This window comes from Catharus ustulatus, chromosome 4, assembly GCF_009819885.2.
Source record: "Catharus ustulatus isolate bCatUst1 chromosome 4, bCatUst1.pri.v2, whole genome shotgun sequence".
In the NCBI taxonomy this organism is placed as follows: Eukaryota; Metazoa; Chordata; class Aves; order Passeriformes; family Turdidae; genus Catharus; species Catharus ustulatus.
Window position 1 is genome coordinate 23,153,423 of NC_046224.1, and position 20,671 is coordinate 23,174,093.

At 42.5% G+C, this 20,671-nt stretch overlaps 1 protein-coding gene across 1 annotated transcript in view; it reads right to left on the minus strand.

Moving 5' to 3' along the window:
• EP300 (E1A binding protein p300) overlaps positions 1 to 16,430 on the minus strand; it is a 61,313-nt gene extending 44,883 nt beyond the window's left edge. The window contains exons 1-2 of the mRNA XM_033057671.2: positions 15,008 to 16,430; positions 888 to 1,549 (exon numbers count right to left, since the gene is read on the minus strand). Of these exons, the coding sequence (XP_032913562.1) occupies positions 888 to 1,549; positions 15,008 to 15,101 (756 nt within the window). The 5' untranslated portion in view covers positions 15,102 to 16,430. The remainder of the gene's footprint in view (positions 1 to 887; positions 1,550 to 15,007) is intronic.
• Between the last annotated feature and the right edge of the window lie 4,241 nt (positions 16,431 to 20,671).

Consider the following 20,671-nt stretch of genomic DNA (forward strand, 5'->3'; position numbering starts at 1 on the left):
CAAGTGAACTAGAACACTCATTTTCTAGGTTTTTGATCAAAACACCAAAAAAATGGAGAATACTCAAGTGGTTCCTACTCTAAGCTGGTTAATTGTGCATAACAAAAATTAAATTTAGACATCCTTTTGTTAGTTAAACCAGTAGATCTTTTCTCATCTTTTCTGTGACTTATGACAACTTTCTTCCAACCTTCTGGATTACAAAAGCACATTTATTTCCCTCTCAGTATTACTTTTTTTGTTGAGCTTTCTGCTTTACTCTCCAATAGACAAAACCACTGCAAATTTTAAAACTAGAACTGAGTCAGATTAACAGTCTTAAGAACCTAACATTGTCTTCAGATGTTTACACCAGCATTCATTCTCCACCAGTAACTCGAATACCCAGCACACACAGTGAGGAGATCAGACAATTCAAATCTGCACCTCTCAGCATCTGCAACAACACAAATACTCAGCTGATCTCACACAACAAATACTTGAATTAGCTGTCCTACAGAAAAAAGCACCACAACATCTAAAAGGTCCTGATGGACTACCATCACACTCACAATACCAGCATCACATTAGATGGAAAAATATAGCTGCAGACAAAGCATAAAACAGAAAAAATACAATCAAGTTACTATTCAGTGTTATGGATCAACTGCACTATCACAAGATTTCTAAAACAGGCTTTTTAATCTAGCTATAGTCTTGCTTCTTGTGCAAGATTCAATTTTTGCTTCCTACGACATCACAAATTCCACTTTAGCAGCATATAAAGTACTTAATCAACCATACAGGATTCTTAAAGAAAAAATCCTCCAGAATCCACAGTGCAGAGGATTAATTTTACAAAACAAAATCAACAATGAGGAAAAGTAATGAAGTCTAGCTTGTCTTACCTTGTTCATGGTTCCAGGTTGTGGCCCTCTTAGTCCAGCCTGCCCTCCCATCTGTGGAGTGCCTTGTTGCAGTGTCTCAGCCAACAAGTTACCAGCAGCACTGCCCATGCCTGGGTTTGGGTACGGCATATTGGGTCGCCCTCTGCCTGCTCCAATTGAACCGTTCATGACTTGCCCCTGCATCATCCCCTGTCCGTTGCCTGCTGCCAACATCCCAGGATTCATGCCAGCATTCATCCCCGTGTTCATTCCCATGCCAGGCTGGTTAACTGGGCTGTTCACTGTTGGCATCATTGCTGCTGTGGATTGAGCAGAAGGACCCTGGTTTGGTCCACTTGCACCCATTGCCATATTGGGAGAAGTCAACCCAGCCTGTGCCATGGGGCTTTTCACCATGCTATTTAACATTCCCATTCCAGGACTATTTTGTTGGGTTTGACTGGTCATGCTTTGGCCAGGGCCACCAACCCCCATATTGAGATTTGGGGAGCTACCAGCCCGTAGAAGTTCAGAAAGCTGCTTGTGTTTAGAGGCAGCATCTTGTGCCAGGCCAAGGCTGGTCTGCAGCTGATTAATGTCACCACCATTGGTGAGTCCAAGTTCTGTTGAGCTGATCAGTTCATCTGGCAAGTCATGTTCCAGATCAAAGAGTGATCCAAAATCTGAAAAACAAAACAGATTGTATATGAGGTCACAGCAATTAATAGTGTCTGAGTTTCTACTTTTCAATTTCCAGTAACCAATGAAACTTGACTTATCATATTTGAGCAAAATTCCCTTATCAGTTGTCACTGAAAGCTATCTAATTCATCAGGATAAAAGTAATTCTAAACTTTTTGGGTCTAAACTAGAGAAAACCATTCTACTTCAGCCTTCTACAATATGTGTTGAAAGACCACTGGATATCTCAGCCTATGATCTCCCAACTTGAAAATATTGACAAGGGAGGAGTGAAAAATACATACCGAAATCCCTCAGAGTTAGCCAATGGAATTAAACAGCAATTACAAGAAGGAATTACCAAGTTGATAGGAAAACACTGTTTTCATAACTTTTGCTAAACTCTGTCACTTTTGGAACCGCAATAATTAATACAGCAATATAATTTTTAAAAGTTTACTATTTATAAAATAATAGAAGCTTCGTTACAGGGTTTTATGTTGAATTGGGTTTTCTGGCATTTGGTTTGGTTTGTTTTAGTTTCTTTTTTTTTTTTTGGGTAGCTCTTTGGGTTTTTTTATTCTTGCACATGCAGCCATTACCAGCATTGAATTGCCAAATTTCATTGAACTTCACTGGACAGCCAGTATCTTCTCACAACAAATACTGTCAGAAAACAAAGTAACCCTCCTTACCACAAAGCCGTGAAAAACACCAGGATGAAAAAACAAATTCCCATCTCAAGAGCCCAAGCAAAGCAATCCCCAAGGTAACTAAGTGGCAAAAGATTGCTACTTGGAATACATAGACACAAGAATATTACATAGTACCCAGAATCGATTTGCTCAAGACAACAAGAAGTTCTCACTTCTGCAGTAGTAATACACACCTTGGTCTATTTAACCTATTGTAGTTAAACCAAAAATAACTTGAAAAGCTTATGGTTTCTGACATGCATTAATGACAACTTCCCTCTCCAAGTGAGAGGGGAACTGTCATGTTGTTCTCACCAACAATATGTATCTGGTTAGGAATACAAAGCTCAAGTGCAGCCTTGGCTGCAGTGACCAGAAATAGGGGAGCTCAAGATCCAAACGGTTCAAATATTAGTGGAAAAAGACTACAGCTGAACACCATGTAAGTCAGAAAAGTTCATCAGCATTATGGATCTGTTTAAAATGTTTCACATGATACTACATCCAAATTACCAAACACCTAGACTAAAAGTTTCTACAACTTCACAATTGTCATCATGTATAAGATTGACTTTAGAATTCTGAAAATATGGTTTGAGATTGACAAAAATGCATGTACACCACAAAAGGGATTTTAACACTCCTTTTATACACTCTACATTACCCCAAACCGCCAGAGACAGACTGAAAATTTCCATTAAAGGATTTTCAAACTATTAAAATCAGGTAGCCCATTCTTCATTACCATGTATCTTGTGCTAGATGTTATGCTTTGCAAGACACACTAAGGACTGATCATTCATTTGCATGACTGGCATTTTTGAAGATTTAAAGTGAAGGAACAATCAGAAGAGTAAGTCTTTGTCCAACTTCTCTTTCATCTAAAATGACGAACTTAATGTTGTGTGTCAGCAGATTCATCTAAAAACACACTACACACCCCCATCCCCACACAAAAAAAAAAACCTAAGTAAAAAATTAAAACCAAAACCAACACCAACTTACAATGCTCAGTGTTTAGCTTAAGAATTACATTTCAATGAACATGGGAAGATTTAGTGGAAGAGACCCTCAATTTAGAGATAAAGGAGATGGAAAATGCAATCAAAAAAATTGATGACACCTTAAATCAGCTTCCATTGGCACCTTAAGAGGACTGTTAGGACAACTGCTGAAACATCCTGAAAACACTCTGCTAATAACCTGACAAGAAGCCCATGAGTGAGAAAGGAGTAAAAGATACAATCAGGAACTCACAAGTTAGTCTGTTGTCCTCAATGAACATACAAAACAGAAAACAAAAGTTGAGTGACTGGAAAAAACATGACCCAGCACGAAGCCTGTACCTACAACATAAACATCATGGCAGCCCAGACACCTCCCATCAGCACCCACACAGTCCAAAGGCCACGTTTTTGACTGCAGCTGGGCAAAGACTTTCTGCTCTTGAACAAACACAAAAACTTCCAGTACAGGGCAAGTCCCAAACTAAAAGTCCTCACTTCACCTTTCTTGAGTTCAGACCACTGCATATTAAGCCCTTCACTGGAAAGTGACTGCTAAAAGTTTAAATATGAAAAACTAATTTGTTTTTCAAACTACCACATAATATTTTCTCAGGAAGACCACATAGATGATTTTAGATGTAACACCACAAAGGGGCAGTGCAATTTTTGTTTTGAGAGACAAAGATTTGGTCATCTTGACTCACAAGAAAATATTAATCTGCTTCTCTGAAGACCTCACTCTTCTTAAAATTCTCCCTCCTCATAAATGAGGAGCTAGTTTCAGCTTTAAGGCTTATTAGTCCATTACTAACTGGAGCGTCCAGGTACAAGCTATCTGAGCTCCTTGGCCGGGTCATTCTGTGACATCAGTGGACAGGAAGAAAAATGCCATAAAAACTGTGTCATTAATTCTTTTTATTAATGCCTTAAAACACAATGTAGCACCAGCTACATTAACAAAACCCACCCTCAATCTGAATGGCTGTGAAATAATCCAAAATGGATTATTTCCTTACATCAAAACATCTGAGACGCTCCATATAAAACTTTCCACATAAAACTAATTTGCTAGGATTTTTAATCCTAGAGAATATACTACAGACCATTGTAAAACAATACTGTCAACTATTAGCCAGAAGGGTAAGTAGTAACTACCAAGAATGCAAGATTCTGCTGTGTGTTTGCTCTTTTTAGAAGTCTTTTCCAAAAAATAAACCTTCAAAGTCTTCTTTAGCCAGTAGATAAACACTTTCAATTGTCTGGCCAGCTATGAAAATTACATTTTTAGTCAACTGCTGGGAGGCAGAAATTTTCAGATACAGGACTGAAACAAAATCTCAAATGAGCATAAAGATGAATAGGACCTGTACATCTAACAGCTGTAATCCATTTCAGTCTTCTACACAGAATTGGTGCCCTAAAGGCCACTGTAGAGAGTTCTACCTATGGCCAAGTCAAAAACTGTCAAGGCTGGGCCAGGCAGCTCATAAACCATGTGAAACAAGATCATATGTACTCACACAAGAGCCAAAGACATAGCTTAAGACAATGGTGAGAAGTATTCAGAGAACTGATTGACTTTCCAGTACCGAGCCCATTGCTACTCCTGCAATCTTTAAGGATACACACAGATTCCTCACAAACAAAATCAAACTTGTGGGAAGGCAGAGGAGTAAGATTAGTCCTGCAAAGGTTTGTCCACCAGATTCATCATCTCTAGAGATCCTGACACAGAAAAATTGGGATGTAACAGAACAGACAGTATCTGCCCTAAAGCCCAACCATCCAATAATATACTGGAAGGAAGTGGCAATGGTAGAGCTGAATCCTGGTGTCAGAGTGATTCCCCATTATGTTTATGGTATTACTAGTGTATTTCTTTCTACAAGTAACAAGAACATACAGAATAGATTGCTGCTTCCACCCAAGAGGCAAAGAAAACCTCCTCAAAACAACATCTAAGTAGTAGATCCAAAAGTCTTAACCTGTGATCATCTCGACATGCAAAGGCATATCATAACTCCTTTTAGGAACTATACATTTATTTAGCAAGTCTTCAGGGGAAAAAAGTCAAGAAACTGACCTAACTTGCCCGGGCTACATTAGACCTGTAGTGAGAAAAACCACTGTTTGTGAGAACAGACAGTAGGAGCAGGTCCATCCCTATCAGTGGCAGTTCAGTAAGACTGGATTAAGTAGTATGAAATGTGCCCTAAACTGTAAGACAACTTCAAAAATCCATGTACTAACCTGCATTGCATACTATGGACAGTCTTCCTGAGTTTGGATTCTGCTTCTGAAAGTCTGCCTTTGACAATGTCTAACCTGCAAGATGCAAGGAAACTGCCACCCTAGGCTGAAAAGCCACCTGGCACCAAAATGGACTTTAAACTAATACATGCAGAATGTGCAATCAAAATCCTTAAGTCAATAAGACTCCAGTGTCTTATCAAGTGATCAATTTTCAAATTAGCTACAAAGAATTTATTTCAAGAGCACCTGGTAGCACCAGTGATACAACAGTTCCCAAAGCAAGCAAGGCAGCAATTTCTGTCAGTGCTTATAAAGCAGGGAAAATATATCAATACTAACTACTTAGCAAGGAAATCAACACGTGTTCTGGTGGCACATACGAGTTTTTTACATGCTTTCTAGCCTACAGTCAGGATTCCACCATTTTCTCATTTCTGGATTAAGACAACAGAACATTATTTGCCTTTCAGAATAAAACAGGAATTTCTGTCTATATGGAAACTATCTGGTCCTAGAAAATAGGCTGCAGTGAACAATACTGGTTTTCTAGGAACTTCCCCACATGCTACAAAATAGCAACACTTTATTCTCACAGGTACAAACCCTCAGACTCAAGACATTCTAGCGTTGAGAAGAGTTGGTATAAGCTGAAGGAAAAGCATCATGTGTGATCAGCAATGCCTCAAGAACCCTGCATGGCAGATAGGTCAGACAGCTGCTGACTCCTGAGCCTATCTCTGCCAGATCAGCAAAGAGGTAAGAAACTCAACAGCTTCTGTCTCCTTTTTCCATTTATTTTATTCCAAACTGAGACACACCAACTCAGAAAGCTGCTGAACAGTTTTACACAAATGTTTCTGAAGCCAAACAACCTCTTAGTGGATCAATTTATATCACAGCCATTGGGTTCACAATGAAACAAGCAGGCAAGGCTAAACTCAGGACACTGAACACAAAGCATGCACAGGGTTGACAGGAACCACAGATGATGTTGGACCACATGGAAAACTCAACGCCTCTGCTGTGCTTTCAGACAAAGAGTAACAGTAAGGTGCTGAGGTCAGTATCTTCCCTGCATGGCGATACAAAAGCTACCCATAACTGAACAGTTACATGTAATACACAGAAGTGTAATTTCTCTACATGTAATAGAGAAAGTGCCCACAAGATCCCACCAGTATCTTTCCCACCAAAGAAATCAGCCATTCAGGCAGTAAAGCACCAGCATTACAAGCCCCAAAACACACTGTCTGAAATGCCCTCAAAAAAGAAAGCCAGAACTCAAAACATAAAAAAGGCAGGACAAGACAAAGAGACACAATCTCATAGGATAATCCTCAATTATCCATGAAAATGCAGAAGCAAAGGTGAAGCACACACTTGAAACAAAATGTTAATAAAGTCATCAATTCCCAAGGCTTCTACAATGACAGGATATTAAGTTAGACAAGTCCAGGCAGTTTTATCAGGGAAGAAGAAAAAAAACTCAACAAAAAAATGCAAACAAAACCCCACATGCCTAAGGAAGAGGCACACACCAATCTGGTAGGAACTTTGTTATACCACACTTTGGAGACCAGGCCATCAAACCCCTTAAAAGAGGAGGCTTTTCACGTAGCTCCTCTAAGAAGCCACCCAATGGTAACAAAAGCTCTGCCAAAATGTCCTAACTTAAAACAAAGACTTAATTTAAATTAATCTACTAAATTGATTCAAAATGAAGGGGGCAAAACATCCACATCAGCCTAAGATATTAAGGCCTAGAGTCATCATTGCAGCTACTGCTTCCAAAATCCTCAGACAGCACTCCCTGTATAACCCTAATGGGGGGGTGATCCCTTGCTCAACAGCAACTGAGAATTCATGTTCTGTATTTGAGTAACAGTCTTCAGCATTAGACTTCAATATTAATTCTGTTCCCTGTAAAAAACTGGGAAAGCACTGCCACCTTCCTTCCCTGCTAATCCAGAAAAGACCTGTTTCTTCACTACATCAAGAAACATTGCAATTTGAGGTAAGACTGTAAATAATACAAACAGATAGCATATTTTTAAAAACCTTATTCAAAACACCTGGAAGACAACAAACATGAAGGCTCAAAATACGTTAGCACATTACGGTAGTACACAATTTCTGGCACAAATATTTTTAAAAACAAACAAATATTTGTTGATCAAAGTCCAAATCACCATCTAAAATGCACATGATTCCAGTATTAGTTGTAACAACCAGGCATAAATGTAAGCATTTTACAAGTGTGAACAACAACAACAAAAAAATCGTTCTAAAGCAGCAACAGCATATCATTCAACATCTACTGAAGTCCTAAAATTAGGACATTGTTCTTTCCATGTTTTAAGCCATCCTAATCCCTATTCAAACACTGGTGTCAAACACATCAACTTTCACTTTTCAAGGAAAACAGTCTCAATTTTGTGAAGTCTCAATAACCTGCAAGTTTAAATCATATTCTTCCCAAAGTAGTATCAACCAAAATGCCTATTTTAGTAGACTCTGATTGAGGCATGTTTTTTAACTTTGCAGTTTCATACTCAAGTTCTTCAAAAAACTTGCATTTAGAGATACAGATGATAGTAGGAGTTAACCACAGAAAGCCACAGTGAAAATGCAATGGTTATGAGTCTGGAATACAGAATTGTAACTGTTCTAGGGAAACTGAAGTGGTGTTAACATACAGAAAAGACTGAGGTCAAAATTCAGGAATAGGGTGTGTTTAAAGATTTAATATTACTTAAGGAGGAATTTCAGAGACATTTTTATTACCTGTTTATTCATGCTGTTATACAAAGGTACTAGTCTTGCCATCACTGATAACCCACAAAAGATGAAGTTTTGACATTTCAATTCCAAAATGCTGAAGTCACACCATTAATAGTAATTTCCTTGTGAACATGTTGCTCTTCGCATGAATTTCATTGGGCTACCTTTAACTTTACTCAAAAGTCTCTAAATTAGTACCCTTATTCCCAGTGGCATCTGGGTATGCACACAGGTCTAGAAAGTTAAAGAAGCTGGTGGACAAAAACTGGGTACATGCAGGATGGGAACACCCTTATGTGCACAGACCACACTGAATTCACTTCAGAAGCAATTACAAATCAGTTTCAAGAAAAGAGTAAAGTTCACTTCATTGTCAAGCTAACAACGACTTTGAAATGATGCAATCTGCATATACAATTACCAAGAAGTCAAGTCACTTTTCTGAGTTCATTCAACATTACTCCAGAGTCAAAGCAATAAGAAATGCTGAATTCATGTACAAAAACTATGCAAAAAACCAAAATAAGTCAGCAGATCAGATTTCATTATCTTAAACCAGCAATATCCCAGATTTCCCAAAATTACATTCAGCAACATGTAAAAGGCAGCTTAATCTCACCAAAGTTTGTACTGAGCAAGCCATATATCAGCATTTTACTGGAATTTTACTTTTTATTAGGATTCCAAAAAGCAAAAGCCCCTGAAAATTAGTGTCTTTCCATTCATTAAAACAGTAGGAGTGTGTTACAAGCTCTCTTAAAACAAGAGAAAATGTCTATTCAGTGGTATTAGGAAGTCCTACCAAAAAAAGGAAATAGCAAATCTTGTTTCTGCAAGCAGAGACCGTTCAAAACTCCTATCCTTAGATCTCCTACAGGAATACAACAAAAGATGCAGTACAGAGGTGTTCCACACCATCAAATGGGGAAGAGCCAAATCTTTGTCTGCCCCATCTCACAACGACCACTAATAGAAAATAACCTGTTAGGCTCTGTACCTAACTTGCACTTTTTAATGAAAATCTTTGATCTCCAACTTCACATGCTTGATGTCAGGTGTGTTTACAGAAACAGCATCAACTGAGCAACAAGTTACTGTGGTTTGAGTCCATCAGAATTCAGCACTTCAAATTTTCTCCAAAAAGATTTGGAAGAAAAAGGTGCTTGAAGGAGAACATTGCACATCAAGTTTTTAAGAGAACTTTAAGTGCACTGACATATCAATGTACTTAAAGAAAACTTGTTACTATTTAGGAAGAGAACAATAGGTTGTCAGACACTGTTCAGGGGAAGGATCTCTGCCCTAGTTTAAGTTCTACCTAAAGTTCTACAAATTCAAGGCAGACACAGAAGTTTTTTATCAGGCACATCACCATATGCAGAGACAGATGTATTTTACTTCAGCCTGCTGCTGGAGTTTAAGTAAAGACAGAAAAACAAAATCCTTGGAGACAGGTGTGCATTGTTTAGTTGTCAGTGACATCTACACAGCAAAATTACTCCATTTGTCAAATAATAAATCTAAGTGATTTTTGGGCAAATCCTCTCAGAAGGAGCACAAATGCAAGTGATAAGCAAGGTTGAAATAGTATCGTTACACAGTTGGAACAAGCACTGAAAGGCTCCTTCTGCTAAGCAGCTAAGCAAGACACTGAGGTGACACACTGGAGATGATCAAGCAGCCTACAGAGAAGATGCAGGAAATGCATACTAAATCATACAAAATTGAAATTTAATAATAACGTGGTATTCTCCAAGTTATAAAGATGCAAAAATCCCAGAATTCCTACAGCATAAGTTAAGCATTTAGTTCCACTATCTTATTAGACACACATCCCCCAAACACATATACTAAAACCTGGAGTCTGATAGACCCTTTCTAGATAAAATTTGGTCTTCTGCAAATGCACAAGTGACCAATAATCTGAACTCAAGGCAAGCCCTGCCCTAGGACTGTGAGGAACAAGATGGAAAAATTATTAGATTTTTTCAAATCTAGGATCAAAATTACCAACTGTTTCCCCAAACAAAGGTTTTTCCCTGTAATATTAAATTTGTGACTCTAGTGTTCAATTGCAATTGTAAACTGGTTTTCCAGTCTCAAAGGTTTTTTTATCCATAAGTGCTCAATACTCAGTTTTACACCATGGCATGTATGGTCCTCATCTCAGAGTATTTCTTTTTTGAAAAAAAATAGGTACCTTTCTAACACCACTCAGAAGAAGTACCTGCCTATGTCAGAGACAGAGACACCATGGTGAAAGATGCAAAATAATAAATAGAGCAGTTTGGAAACCTACAAGGTTCACAAGTCTGCATGATTTTCTTTAAAAAAATCACTAAGCACAATATGAATGATTGGTTTCCTTTTAAAAGAAGTCTCACAGACTTAAATTTTCTTAATTTATATTTAGTCCTAATACAGTTACTTTGAGAGCGTGTTTAGCTACGCAGCAAAGCCACTTTTGTCACACAAGAATCCACCACTGCAATATTTGACTTACAGTACATGCCATCCATCAAATGACATTTTAAGGCAAAACCAGCAAGAAATATGGTTTTTGACAAGGGATGAAAACATTTAACTGATTGCTGTAAGTTAAAATGTAGCTAATCATTTGGGAAAACAAATTGATGAAAAGTTGTTAATTTTAAATGTAGTTCATACAAACAAAAACCACACAGCTCTCAGAAAACAGAATTGAAAAGGGCAGTGAAGCAAGATTAATACAACTCATTTTGAGAAAAGAAACATCCCGATCCATTCGGAACAAATGAAAGATGAGTATCAGTCAAAACTGCAGTAGAACAGAAGAAAAGTTTCATCACAGGTCTTAGACCTTTGATGTGATGGAGAGTAAAACTTAAAAGGTCAGAAACAGTTCCTGACAAAGAGGAACACCCAGACTTTACAAAAGATGGATACTTCAAGGGAGATTGAAGATGCACTGTTGTGCAGAAAAATGTGACTTTTGGATATAGTAAACTGAAGGATGTTAAGGCACATACCACAATTATATTCTCTGATCTTCGATGTAACACCCATGCCAGCTAACTGTAGAAAACTGACTTTCAGTGGCCCAGCAAGCCCAACACACTAAGCACTAAAATCCCATTTTCAGATCCAGCAGCCTAAAGACACGATACTATACAAATACACTGTAACACTTTCCCAGTTCACAGAAAACAGGTTATTTCTAAGCAGGAGGAGGATGGGGCGGGGAGGGTGTAAAATACAAATACAACTAAACTCTCCTGCCCTGAATATGCCACATAGAAATCTGTACATAGCAATTTCAGAACACCTGCATTACTGCAGGAAAAGTTGAGGGATCCACAAATAAAAAGACAGCTCCCTGTTTCCCCTCCAACATACCAAAACAAGCGGTTTAAAGCATCCAATTAAAAAGTTATCTTTATGAACAACTATCACTCATTTTACCCCAAGAGGTTAATTCCTCAGGATGCACTCACGTTATTCTGCTCTAGTGGGGGGACTAATATGCACAAATTTGCTAACATGATGTTTAGGCAAGTCTTGTTAGAGTAGGTGCAACGTATCAAAAATGTTGCTGCCAGTTAGGAAAGGCAAGCAAAGGAGCTACATTGGCAATGTAGCCAGTGTCATCTTCTGTCAGTGTAACCGTGCTGGTACAGAAGTGTAACAAAGCCACTGCTGTCACCAAAAGATGATCCCACTGTAGAGTTGTAATGGCCCTCAGAAAAATTTAAGGCCTGGGCAAGATACATAGATCTTTATCATTCTTCTTTGCAACAGATTTAATACTTAAATAGAGGAGAGGGAAAAAAAAAAAGTTGTAGAAAATCCTGTGTACTTCAATGAAATCCCACACAATCCTGTCTCTGAAATTATTCCAGAGCTACACATTAAAGGAAAAATGAATCCATCCAAAAATTCTAATATACTACAGGACACTGAAAGTACCAAGACTTTCTAAACTACTTCAAAATGTTTATTACAAGATATGCTACAGACATTACAGTTTGCCTCCTAAAGGATGAACTGGATTTAATAAAACAACTTAAAAGCACACTAACACAGTATGTTCCATGGCAAAGCAAATTCTGAGCAGGGAACACGTGAACCATCTATAACTTTTAATACAGAAGAAGATGCAGCACTGCAACAAAAGTGGGAAATGCAGCTATATCTGGCTGCTGCCAACGTATCAAGCATATTAGGACTATCTTCTTTTTAGAAGAAAGCCACCAACATTAGCACATTCCAGGCCCAGAATATGAGTATCATCCAGGTCTACAGTGAAAACATGAGTTAGAGACTCCTCTTAGTCTTCAATATAAATATACTTAACATCTGCAAGTTTGGGAATAATTTAACAGAAGTCAGTCATTTTTACATATCCAACAAACTAAAATGTTTCAAATTAGGAAACTAATCAAAAAGTTAACAGCAAAAACAGCACTAAGCACAGGTAATGCAAAAAGTTTCATCAACAGTTCAAGTTTCTTGCCTTTCTCCTTCCCTCTAACAGTTTTAAAAAGAGTGCTTGAGTAAGTACATAAGCACCATGTTACTTATTTCCTATAATTAACCGAGGAGTGGGGACAATACAAGATTCTATAAGTGGAATTTACTTAATGACAGCTATTGCACTATTTCAAAGCAAATTTAACCAGCAGATAGGTTAAAAATAGTAAACTTCAAAGCAGTTTCCCACAACAGAAATATGACAAAACTGCAATCTCAAGCAGCAAATGAAAAAACACAACTCTCAAAATACAGTCATTGGTTATAAACCTCTGCATAGCTATCAGGTATGACAATCCCAATCACTTTGGGAAAAACTGAAACTGTCTGAAACCTACTGAAACTGTCCAGTCCTTAGTGACCAAAACTGTAAAAAGTTCATTTATTAATTATTAAAAGTTGTCCAGTAAGTTAACAACTAAAGACTAAGTATACTGTGAAAGTCTGCACCTGTTAAACTGAAACACATTCACAAATTATCCAACACTTATTTGATCACAAATGTCTGAATTTAGATGTGTGTTCATTTGAATAAAAATGTGCTTTTAACTTCCACATTTTTAAAGTATCAGAACTTTTCTCATAAAATATTTTTTCGCCTCTCTGAACAGAGCAAAATAACCACTACCAAGACAAATTAAAATCAGTTACTATTGAATTAACCACCGTTTTCCAAATCTAGCACAAAACCAGCCAACAACTAGTTGTAGCTAAAGAGTAGCTTCTCCAACCTTCTTCAACTCTCTTACTAAAGACCTGTTGATATTAGGAAAAGTCATGTCCTCCAATTACAACATAATATTGGCTGGATTTAACATGCACTAAAAGTCACACACAAACTTTTCAAAACTAATACGTCATTCATGGTAGAAAAGGCAAAATCAAAATTTTGGAGATGATCCCAAGTAGAATCACATACACTGCTCAAAGGCTTGCTATTAAAACCTGCTGTTAATTGTCAAAGGGAGTTTTTCAGAAAACAAACAAACAAAAACTCACAACAACTACTCTTCCCTTTTCTTGCAAGTTGTTAACTGCATTGAACAAGAGCACAGGTGCCTTCAGAAATGCCACCACTCACCAGACTGGCAGGAGGAGGCCTCCTCCATATCCCATAAGATAATAAGATCTAATGTGAGTTCAAAGAAACTCCTGTGGGACAGGTAACAGAGTATTCTCATAGCAAAATGACACCAAATACTCACCTGCTTCGCAAGAAGCATTATAAAGCTGAACAGCCTTTTGTTACTTCCTCCTCCCCTCACCCAGTACAACCAGTTCATATTTGCTAGGGATTGGGACACCTAAAATTTCCATGCTGTAGCTTGCCTTCGCAGCATCACCAAAGATCTTTGCAGGACCACATGGAAGTCCCTTTTCTCCTTACAGCTCTTAAGTCTACAGGGAAATTTCAGACATTTTGCTCTTGCAGCAAAGAAACAGGAGATGCAAGATTAACTACACTCCATATTGATTCTTAATGCAAATAAGGTGAAATAAAATTTCATCCCTAAGAAGATAAGAGTCTCAATAACCTTATGCCACAAGCATGGCATCTGGATTTTGGTTTTAGCTGTTTTTTCTCAAGCTGATGGTCTATTTGAATCAGAAAAGCAGTATTTTTATACACTTCTGCAAGGAAGAAAAACGAAGGATTGTGAAAAGTAAATCATATAAGCAGACTACTCATAAGGAAAAAAAGAAAAATCTCCCTGTTTAGAAATCTCTCGTTTCTAAACAAACTGTAAAAGAACCCCATATATGCCAAATAAATACAAAACCAAGACATTTGTGTGAACACACGTGATTCAACAATATAGCGTACAAAAGCATCGTCTTTAGCACTACTTCGCATTTCTGCAACTGGCATTATGCTTAGCAAGGAGCTCGGTAATCGCTACTATTGTGAAAGACACGAAAACGACGAACTGTTAAGTCCTATCTGCAGCTGATCAAAAGCACAATAAAACGAAAAGCTTTGCTTTCAATCACTTCCAAAAAACCAGAAGGGCAAAAACATCCGAACATCCTCCCCATGCCATTAACACGAATAGCTTCAAACGAAGTGAGAACAGGCGAAACAGACGGGAAGGAGAAAGGCAGGCTCGAGCTAACAGCAAGCAAAAGGGAGGAGGAGATTTAGGCAAAAGAGGGGAAAAAAGGGCAGTAATTGCGGCACCGAGAAGTGGGGAGGGTCTGGGGCCCCGAGACTGACCTGTGCCGTCGCTGGCGGACACGGAGAGCGCCGGTGAGGAGAGTTTAGGCCGCTTGGCTGAAGGCGGGCCCGGCTCCACCACATTCTCGGCCATTTTTAATTTTTTAGACAATCACTCAGAGCAAAGAGAAGGTGGGGGGTGAACCCCAAAACCTTCACGTTCTTCTGGGGCCCCGAGTCAGCTGAAGAACAACAATAACGCCGAGAGCGAGCGAGGAGGATCTGGCGGAGAAGGGGGGCCAAGTTCCCCTTTTTCTGCTCCTCGGGCTCCGGGAGGGCGGCAGCGGAGAAGCTGGGTGAGGTGGGAGCTGAGGCGGGTGGGGGTGAGGCCTCTTCCCCCAGGCGAAAGGGCTGAACGAAGATGGGAAGAGCAGGTAAAGCCCCCGCCAAAAAAAAAAAAAAAATTAAAAAAATAAAAAAAAGAGGCTGGTGATATTTTTTTTTTTTCAGTAAAATTAATCCCGGCTGTTGTGCTGGTGCTTCCTCGCCGCCGCCACCATCATCATCTTCATCCTTCGGGGGGTCTCCTCCTCCTGCTGCCTCCTCACCGCCGCCATCAGCCTCTTCCTCCTCGGCGCCGTCCTCCTCCTCCTCATCGCCACAAGGAGGCGGGCGAAGGAGGGGAGAGGAGGAGGAAAAAAGAAAAAAAGATCACCGTCCTCTAGCAGCGGCTCCTTCCCCCTCCAACACCACCCTGCGAAAAAATACCCACCGCCAGCGACAGGGCTGGGGGGGAGGCGGCGGGGGGAGTGGCACGGCGTGCGCGGGGTCCCCAGCTCCACTCGCTTCTTCCTCGCCCGTCGCTAATGGCTGCAGAAAGGGGAGCTGTAAGGATGAGGAGGGTGAGGATAAGTCCCAGGAGTCTCCGCTTCACATCTTGTTGTGCAGGGAAGGAGGAGGGGTTGTTGTCCTGATGGAGGCAGCACCGATCGCGGGATGGGAAGGTGGGGGGCGGGTTTCAACACCCTCTCTGCCCCCCCTTTTTCTCTTCTTTCCCCTTCCTCTTTCTCTCGTTCGCAGTAGCAGGCTGCCCCCCCCTCCGGCGCAGGCAGAGGGGCCGATCCCACAGCAGCGGCAGGAGGAGGAGGAAGAAGCCGGCCCCTCCCGCCCTCTCTGCCTACCTTCCCCCTTCCCGGGCGGCCGAGAACGGTGGCAGGGAGGGGGCTGCCTGTCTCCGCTCCCACGGGCGATGCGGGGCGCGATGAGCGAGGGAGGAGACCCTGGGCCGCTGTTCGGGTGCGGCGGGAACTCCCCGTTCGCCTCTGCGAGGGTGGGGAAGGGAGCGAAGAGGTTGGTAGTCGGGGTGGGAGGAGAGGCCGCGCAGCGACCCCTCCGAGAAGAGGAGCGAGAGGTAAAATTAAAATAATAAAACAGGAGAAAAATCACGGCGGGGGAGGCCGGGGGATTCGCCCCGGAATGGCCGGGCGGGGGAGGGGGTCCCCGGCGCTGCCCGGCGGGGGGGGGCCGGGGCGGGACGGCGGCAGCGCGGGGGCCGAGCGCAGGCTCCCTACTGCCCCTGCCTGGCGCTCCGGGGGCGTGTGTGCGGAGCGGGCAAAGCGGGGGCGGAGGGCAGTGCAGGGAGAGAGAATTCCGGGAAAAGGAGAAGATAGAAAAGGAAACAGAGAGAGAGGGAATAGCGAGGGTACGGGTAGGCTGGGGTTGGGGGGGGGGGGTGCGTTTGGGCTCCTCGCTTCTCTCCCCGTCCCCTGTCCGAGCCCCTGGGTCTCTGTGCGCTGCCCTCCCCCTGGCTCGCCCCGTCCGGCTCGGCCTCTCGCTCCCTTCTCCTCCCTCCGTCGCTCACACACAAACAAAATGGCGGCTGTTGTTCCTTCGCTCTCCCGAGCCCTCGGAGGGAAGCGGCGGTGGCGACGGCGGCCGGAAATGAGCCAAGAGAACACGGGGGGCGGGGCCGTCACAGGGGCGTGGTCAGCCCTGCGGGCGGGGACTCGGCGGGGCGGGGCCCGGCGGCGCTAGCGCACACAATGGAACGCGGGGCGCCGGCGGGGTGGGGGGAGTGGGACCGCCCCAGCCGCCGTCACGAGACCGCGTTCATCCAGTCAGCGCTCGCCTCTCGCCGGGCTCTTCCGCAAACTCCATTGGGCCCGCCCCTTAAAGGCGAAGGGTTTTTCCCTTTAAAAAAAAAAAAATTAAAAAAAAAGCTCCTTCTTCCTGCCCCGCCCCACACGCCCTTATCTGTCGGCCCAAAAGTGCGCGGCGTAGGCCTGGGGAAGCCTGGCCGGACCCTGTTGCCCTCCCGGCCTGCTCCACCACCTGGTGCCTGCTGCGCAGCCCGGTGGGCTGAGGCGCCCTGGGGAAGAGCGCGGTTCTTTCGCCGCCGCCCTCCTTCCCTCCTGGCTGGCGGCTCCCGGCCGGTTCCCCGCGGCGCCGGCGGGCGGGGCGCTCCTGCCGCCGGTCCCGGGCCGTGCTGCGCCACAGACATGGCAGCCCGGGCCGGCAGCCCCGGGCCAGCCAGCAAAGGGGCTGGGGAGCAGGGCCTGCACCCCGAGGTGGGCGAGTGGATGTGCGAATCACAGAATAAGTTAGATTAAAAAAGCCCTCTGAGATTATCGAGTCCAACCTGTGACCACCATGTCAACCAGACCATGGCACTGAGTGCCACGTCCAGTCCTTCCCTAAGCACCCCCAGAGACGGAGACTACACCACCTCCCCGGGCAGCTCCCAATGCCTAATTGCCCTTTCTGTGAATAAATTCCTCCTGGTCTGGGGGCGCTCTGTACTGCCCATCCCGGGGGTGCCCAGAGCTGCCTCAGGCTCCTGTTGGCGTTACAAAACATGAACAAAAACCCAAAACCCTCACACTTTTATGCCAGAGGGTAAAGAAGCCCACAAGCCCCGCGCTCCCTGCCAGGCCCCCGCGCGTGCCGCGGATGGCGCAGAGCTCGCCGTGAGGGATCGCAGAGCCCTGACAGCGCACCCGCCCTCAGAGGGGCTGTCGCAGGCACAGGTGACACTGTGGGGTCCTTCGCCAGCCCTCTCAGCCCCTGAGCCGTCCCAGAGGCTGAGGACCCGCCACGAGTTTTCCTCAAATCTCCGAGGGCTCATCCGTGAGGAAATGTCCCATCCCGGCATTTCCTCCCGGCGCGTTTGGGCTCCGTCGGGCCGCGCACCATTACAGGATAGGAATGGAAGGGAAATGCAGGCACGTGCGTGTTTTTAATGGAAAATCAGGGGATGTTGATACAAAACCAAACATTTGCGAGGAGGACTTCCCTTGCCGCTCACCCTCAGGGCTGAGCTCTCTGCAATCCCTGTAAGAGCCGAAGCAGGTATTTGGGAAGAGCCTAGACTAAACACGGAATCAATACTGCAGCCTACAAGAGGAGCCTACAGGCAGGAGGAGATTCACAGCCCTGTAAGTTATCCACCAGCTCCCTCACATACTCCCACTCTTCAGCTTCCCTTGTTTGGGTTTTATTTTAAGCAAGATTGTGCTTGTCTCACCCAGCGCAAAAGGAAAAACACAAGCCACTCCAAAACTGCCCAAAGATTGGATTAGGCTTCCTGAAAAGTCTTGAAGGCATAGGCAGCACGCTAAAGAGAGGTGGAGAGAGCCTTGCAAGGACAAATAAGCCTCAGGAAAATAATCTGTAGAGCAGAAAGTCTCAGAACTAAAGCTCTCAGGACTAACAGCCTTAAACCCAACAGTGACACCTTAGAAACTATGTTTGCTTCTCACAGGGTTTTTGCCTTTTATTGTTTCTAAATTTCCCAAAATATTCCAGTTATAGATGTTTTATATTGCCTTTTTTTTTTTTTTTACAGATTTACTGTTTCCTTTGTTTGTGAAGCAATTTTTAAACATAGCTAGACTTATTTTATTTTAACTTTTCGGTCTCCTTAGAATTAGAAGTTGACTGAAATAAGTCAATGGTTGTCAGACTATCTAGAGGCCCTTAGTCCACAGTTCAACAAGGAATTAATGCTGGCTTTATAAAGATGCTGAAGTGCACATAAACACCTAAATGCTTTTAGAAGTCAGGCCCTTACTAAACAACAATTTTAGAGCAAAGACAATGTTTCAAGTAAGAGTTTTGTGACACTTGTTCCTATCTAGAGTCCAGATCCTACCACACAGTTCACCTGAAATTGTGCTGACAAACAAAATAAAGTCCTTTTTTTTTTTTTTTTTTTAATGCAGCTTAGCCTCTGATCGGTCTACCTGTCTATCTGTCCTTGAGAAGGGTTCAGGGAAGCATACCTGAGCTGTAGGAAACGTAAACTCTTAGATAAATGCTACCAAACATACATTGGTATGTCTTCTGAATATTAATCAATAAGTGATTAACTTCAGTAAAGCTATAGCTCTGCCTTGCAAGCTTCCTACCCAGTAAAATATCTTCATTCTTTAGACATTAGAAGGTGATATTCAGTTGGCTTTCCATATTAGAGATTCAAATGCAAGCTGATGTATATGGAAAATAAATAGAAAAGAAAGTAATTTGTGGCTTTTTCTAAAAAAGAAGTCATCAAAGTTAAAAGGAGAAAGAAAAGGAAAAGTCAGGAAAATAAGGTTATGATAAATCATATATATATATAAACAATGACAAAGAACTCTTCAATATCTGCTAAGTTTTCTGAAATCACTGCAGTTTTCTTAAATGAACCTTAGTACACACACAGCTCATGACAGATAACATTACTGGAAAGCAATAACAGAACACAAAGCATACTAAGAAACAAATACATAAACATACAAATAAAACCAGAAGGATATTATAATATTACAACACACCTATTATCCAAAAACTTCTCTTCTTTGCTTCAGTTTCCCCATTTTACAGCAAGGGTAGTAATATTAATCCCCTGAAAATAGTACCTAGAAGAACTGATTAACTCATTATTGTCAGCAATTATAATAGTCGTTGTGTACTTTAGGATAACTGGATGAAAGCACCATTAAGTCCGGTTAAAGTGAGAATCTGCTCAGGAAAGCAATAACGGAGGAATGCAGAGCCTTGAACTCTTATCGTGGGATCTTGTTTGGCCTTAGCTGGTAGTTGCTGAAATTTGTAAGCATGCCCAGCTGCTTTGAGAGCTACAAAGAACGAGATAAGATCCCTTTGTACTGCAGAGGTTAACGTGATGCCCAGAGCTCAGCAGCCCATCTCCAGTGAGATGAGCGGGGCTGGGACTGTGGCCTTCCCCTTCCAGCTGCTGGATGGAGAAGCGTTGTAAGATCTCGAAGTCACCCAGCCAGCCTCCCCCCTCTCCCTAATGCTGCTTGGGAAATCACTTATACCAAATAAAACTTCCCTGCTTCCCCTCAGCAGGATTTGTCCCACAGTCCTGTGGCCCTTCGAGTGTCTCTGAAAGATCTAGACTCTTGGAATGGAAAGCAGGAGCCAAGGACAGGGCACTCCCATTCTCTCAGTCCTGTTTCTGCTTGCAGTTTGCAGCTCCATTTTTTTGCCTGAGCTTTCCAGGGCTGCTGTTCATGTCTGGCAGGTAACTTCTGTTCCCTAGCTACCTCCTGCCACCACAGCACTCTGCTCACACAGCAGCTGGGGAGGGAGGAGGAATGACCCCCCCCTCCAGCAAGGAGATCTGTGCATGGAGGGTCCTTCCTGGCACAGGTCAGAGGGTTGAGGAAATGATTGAAGGCTGCAATTTTTGCAAGTATTGCCAGGGTGCAGCTATATTTC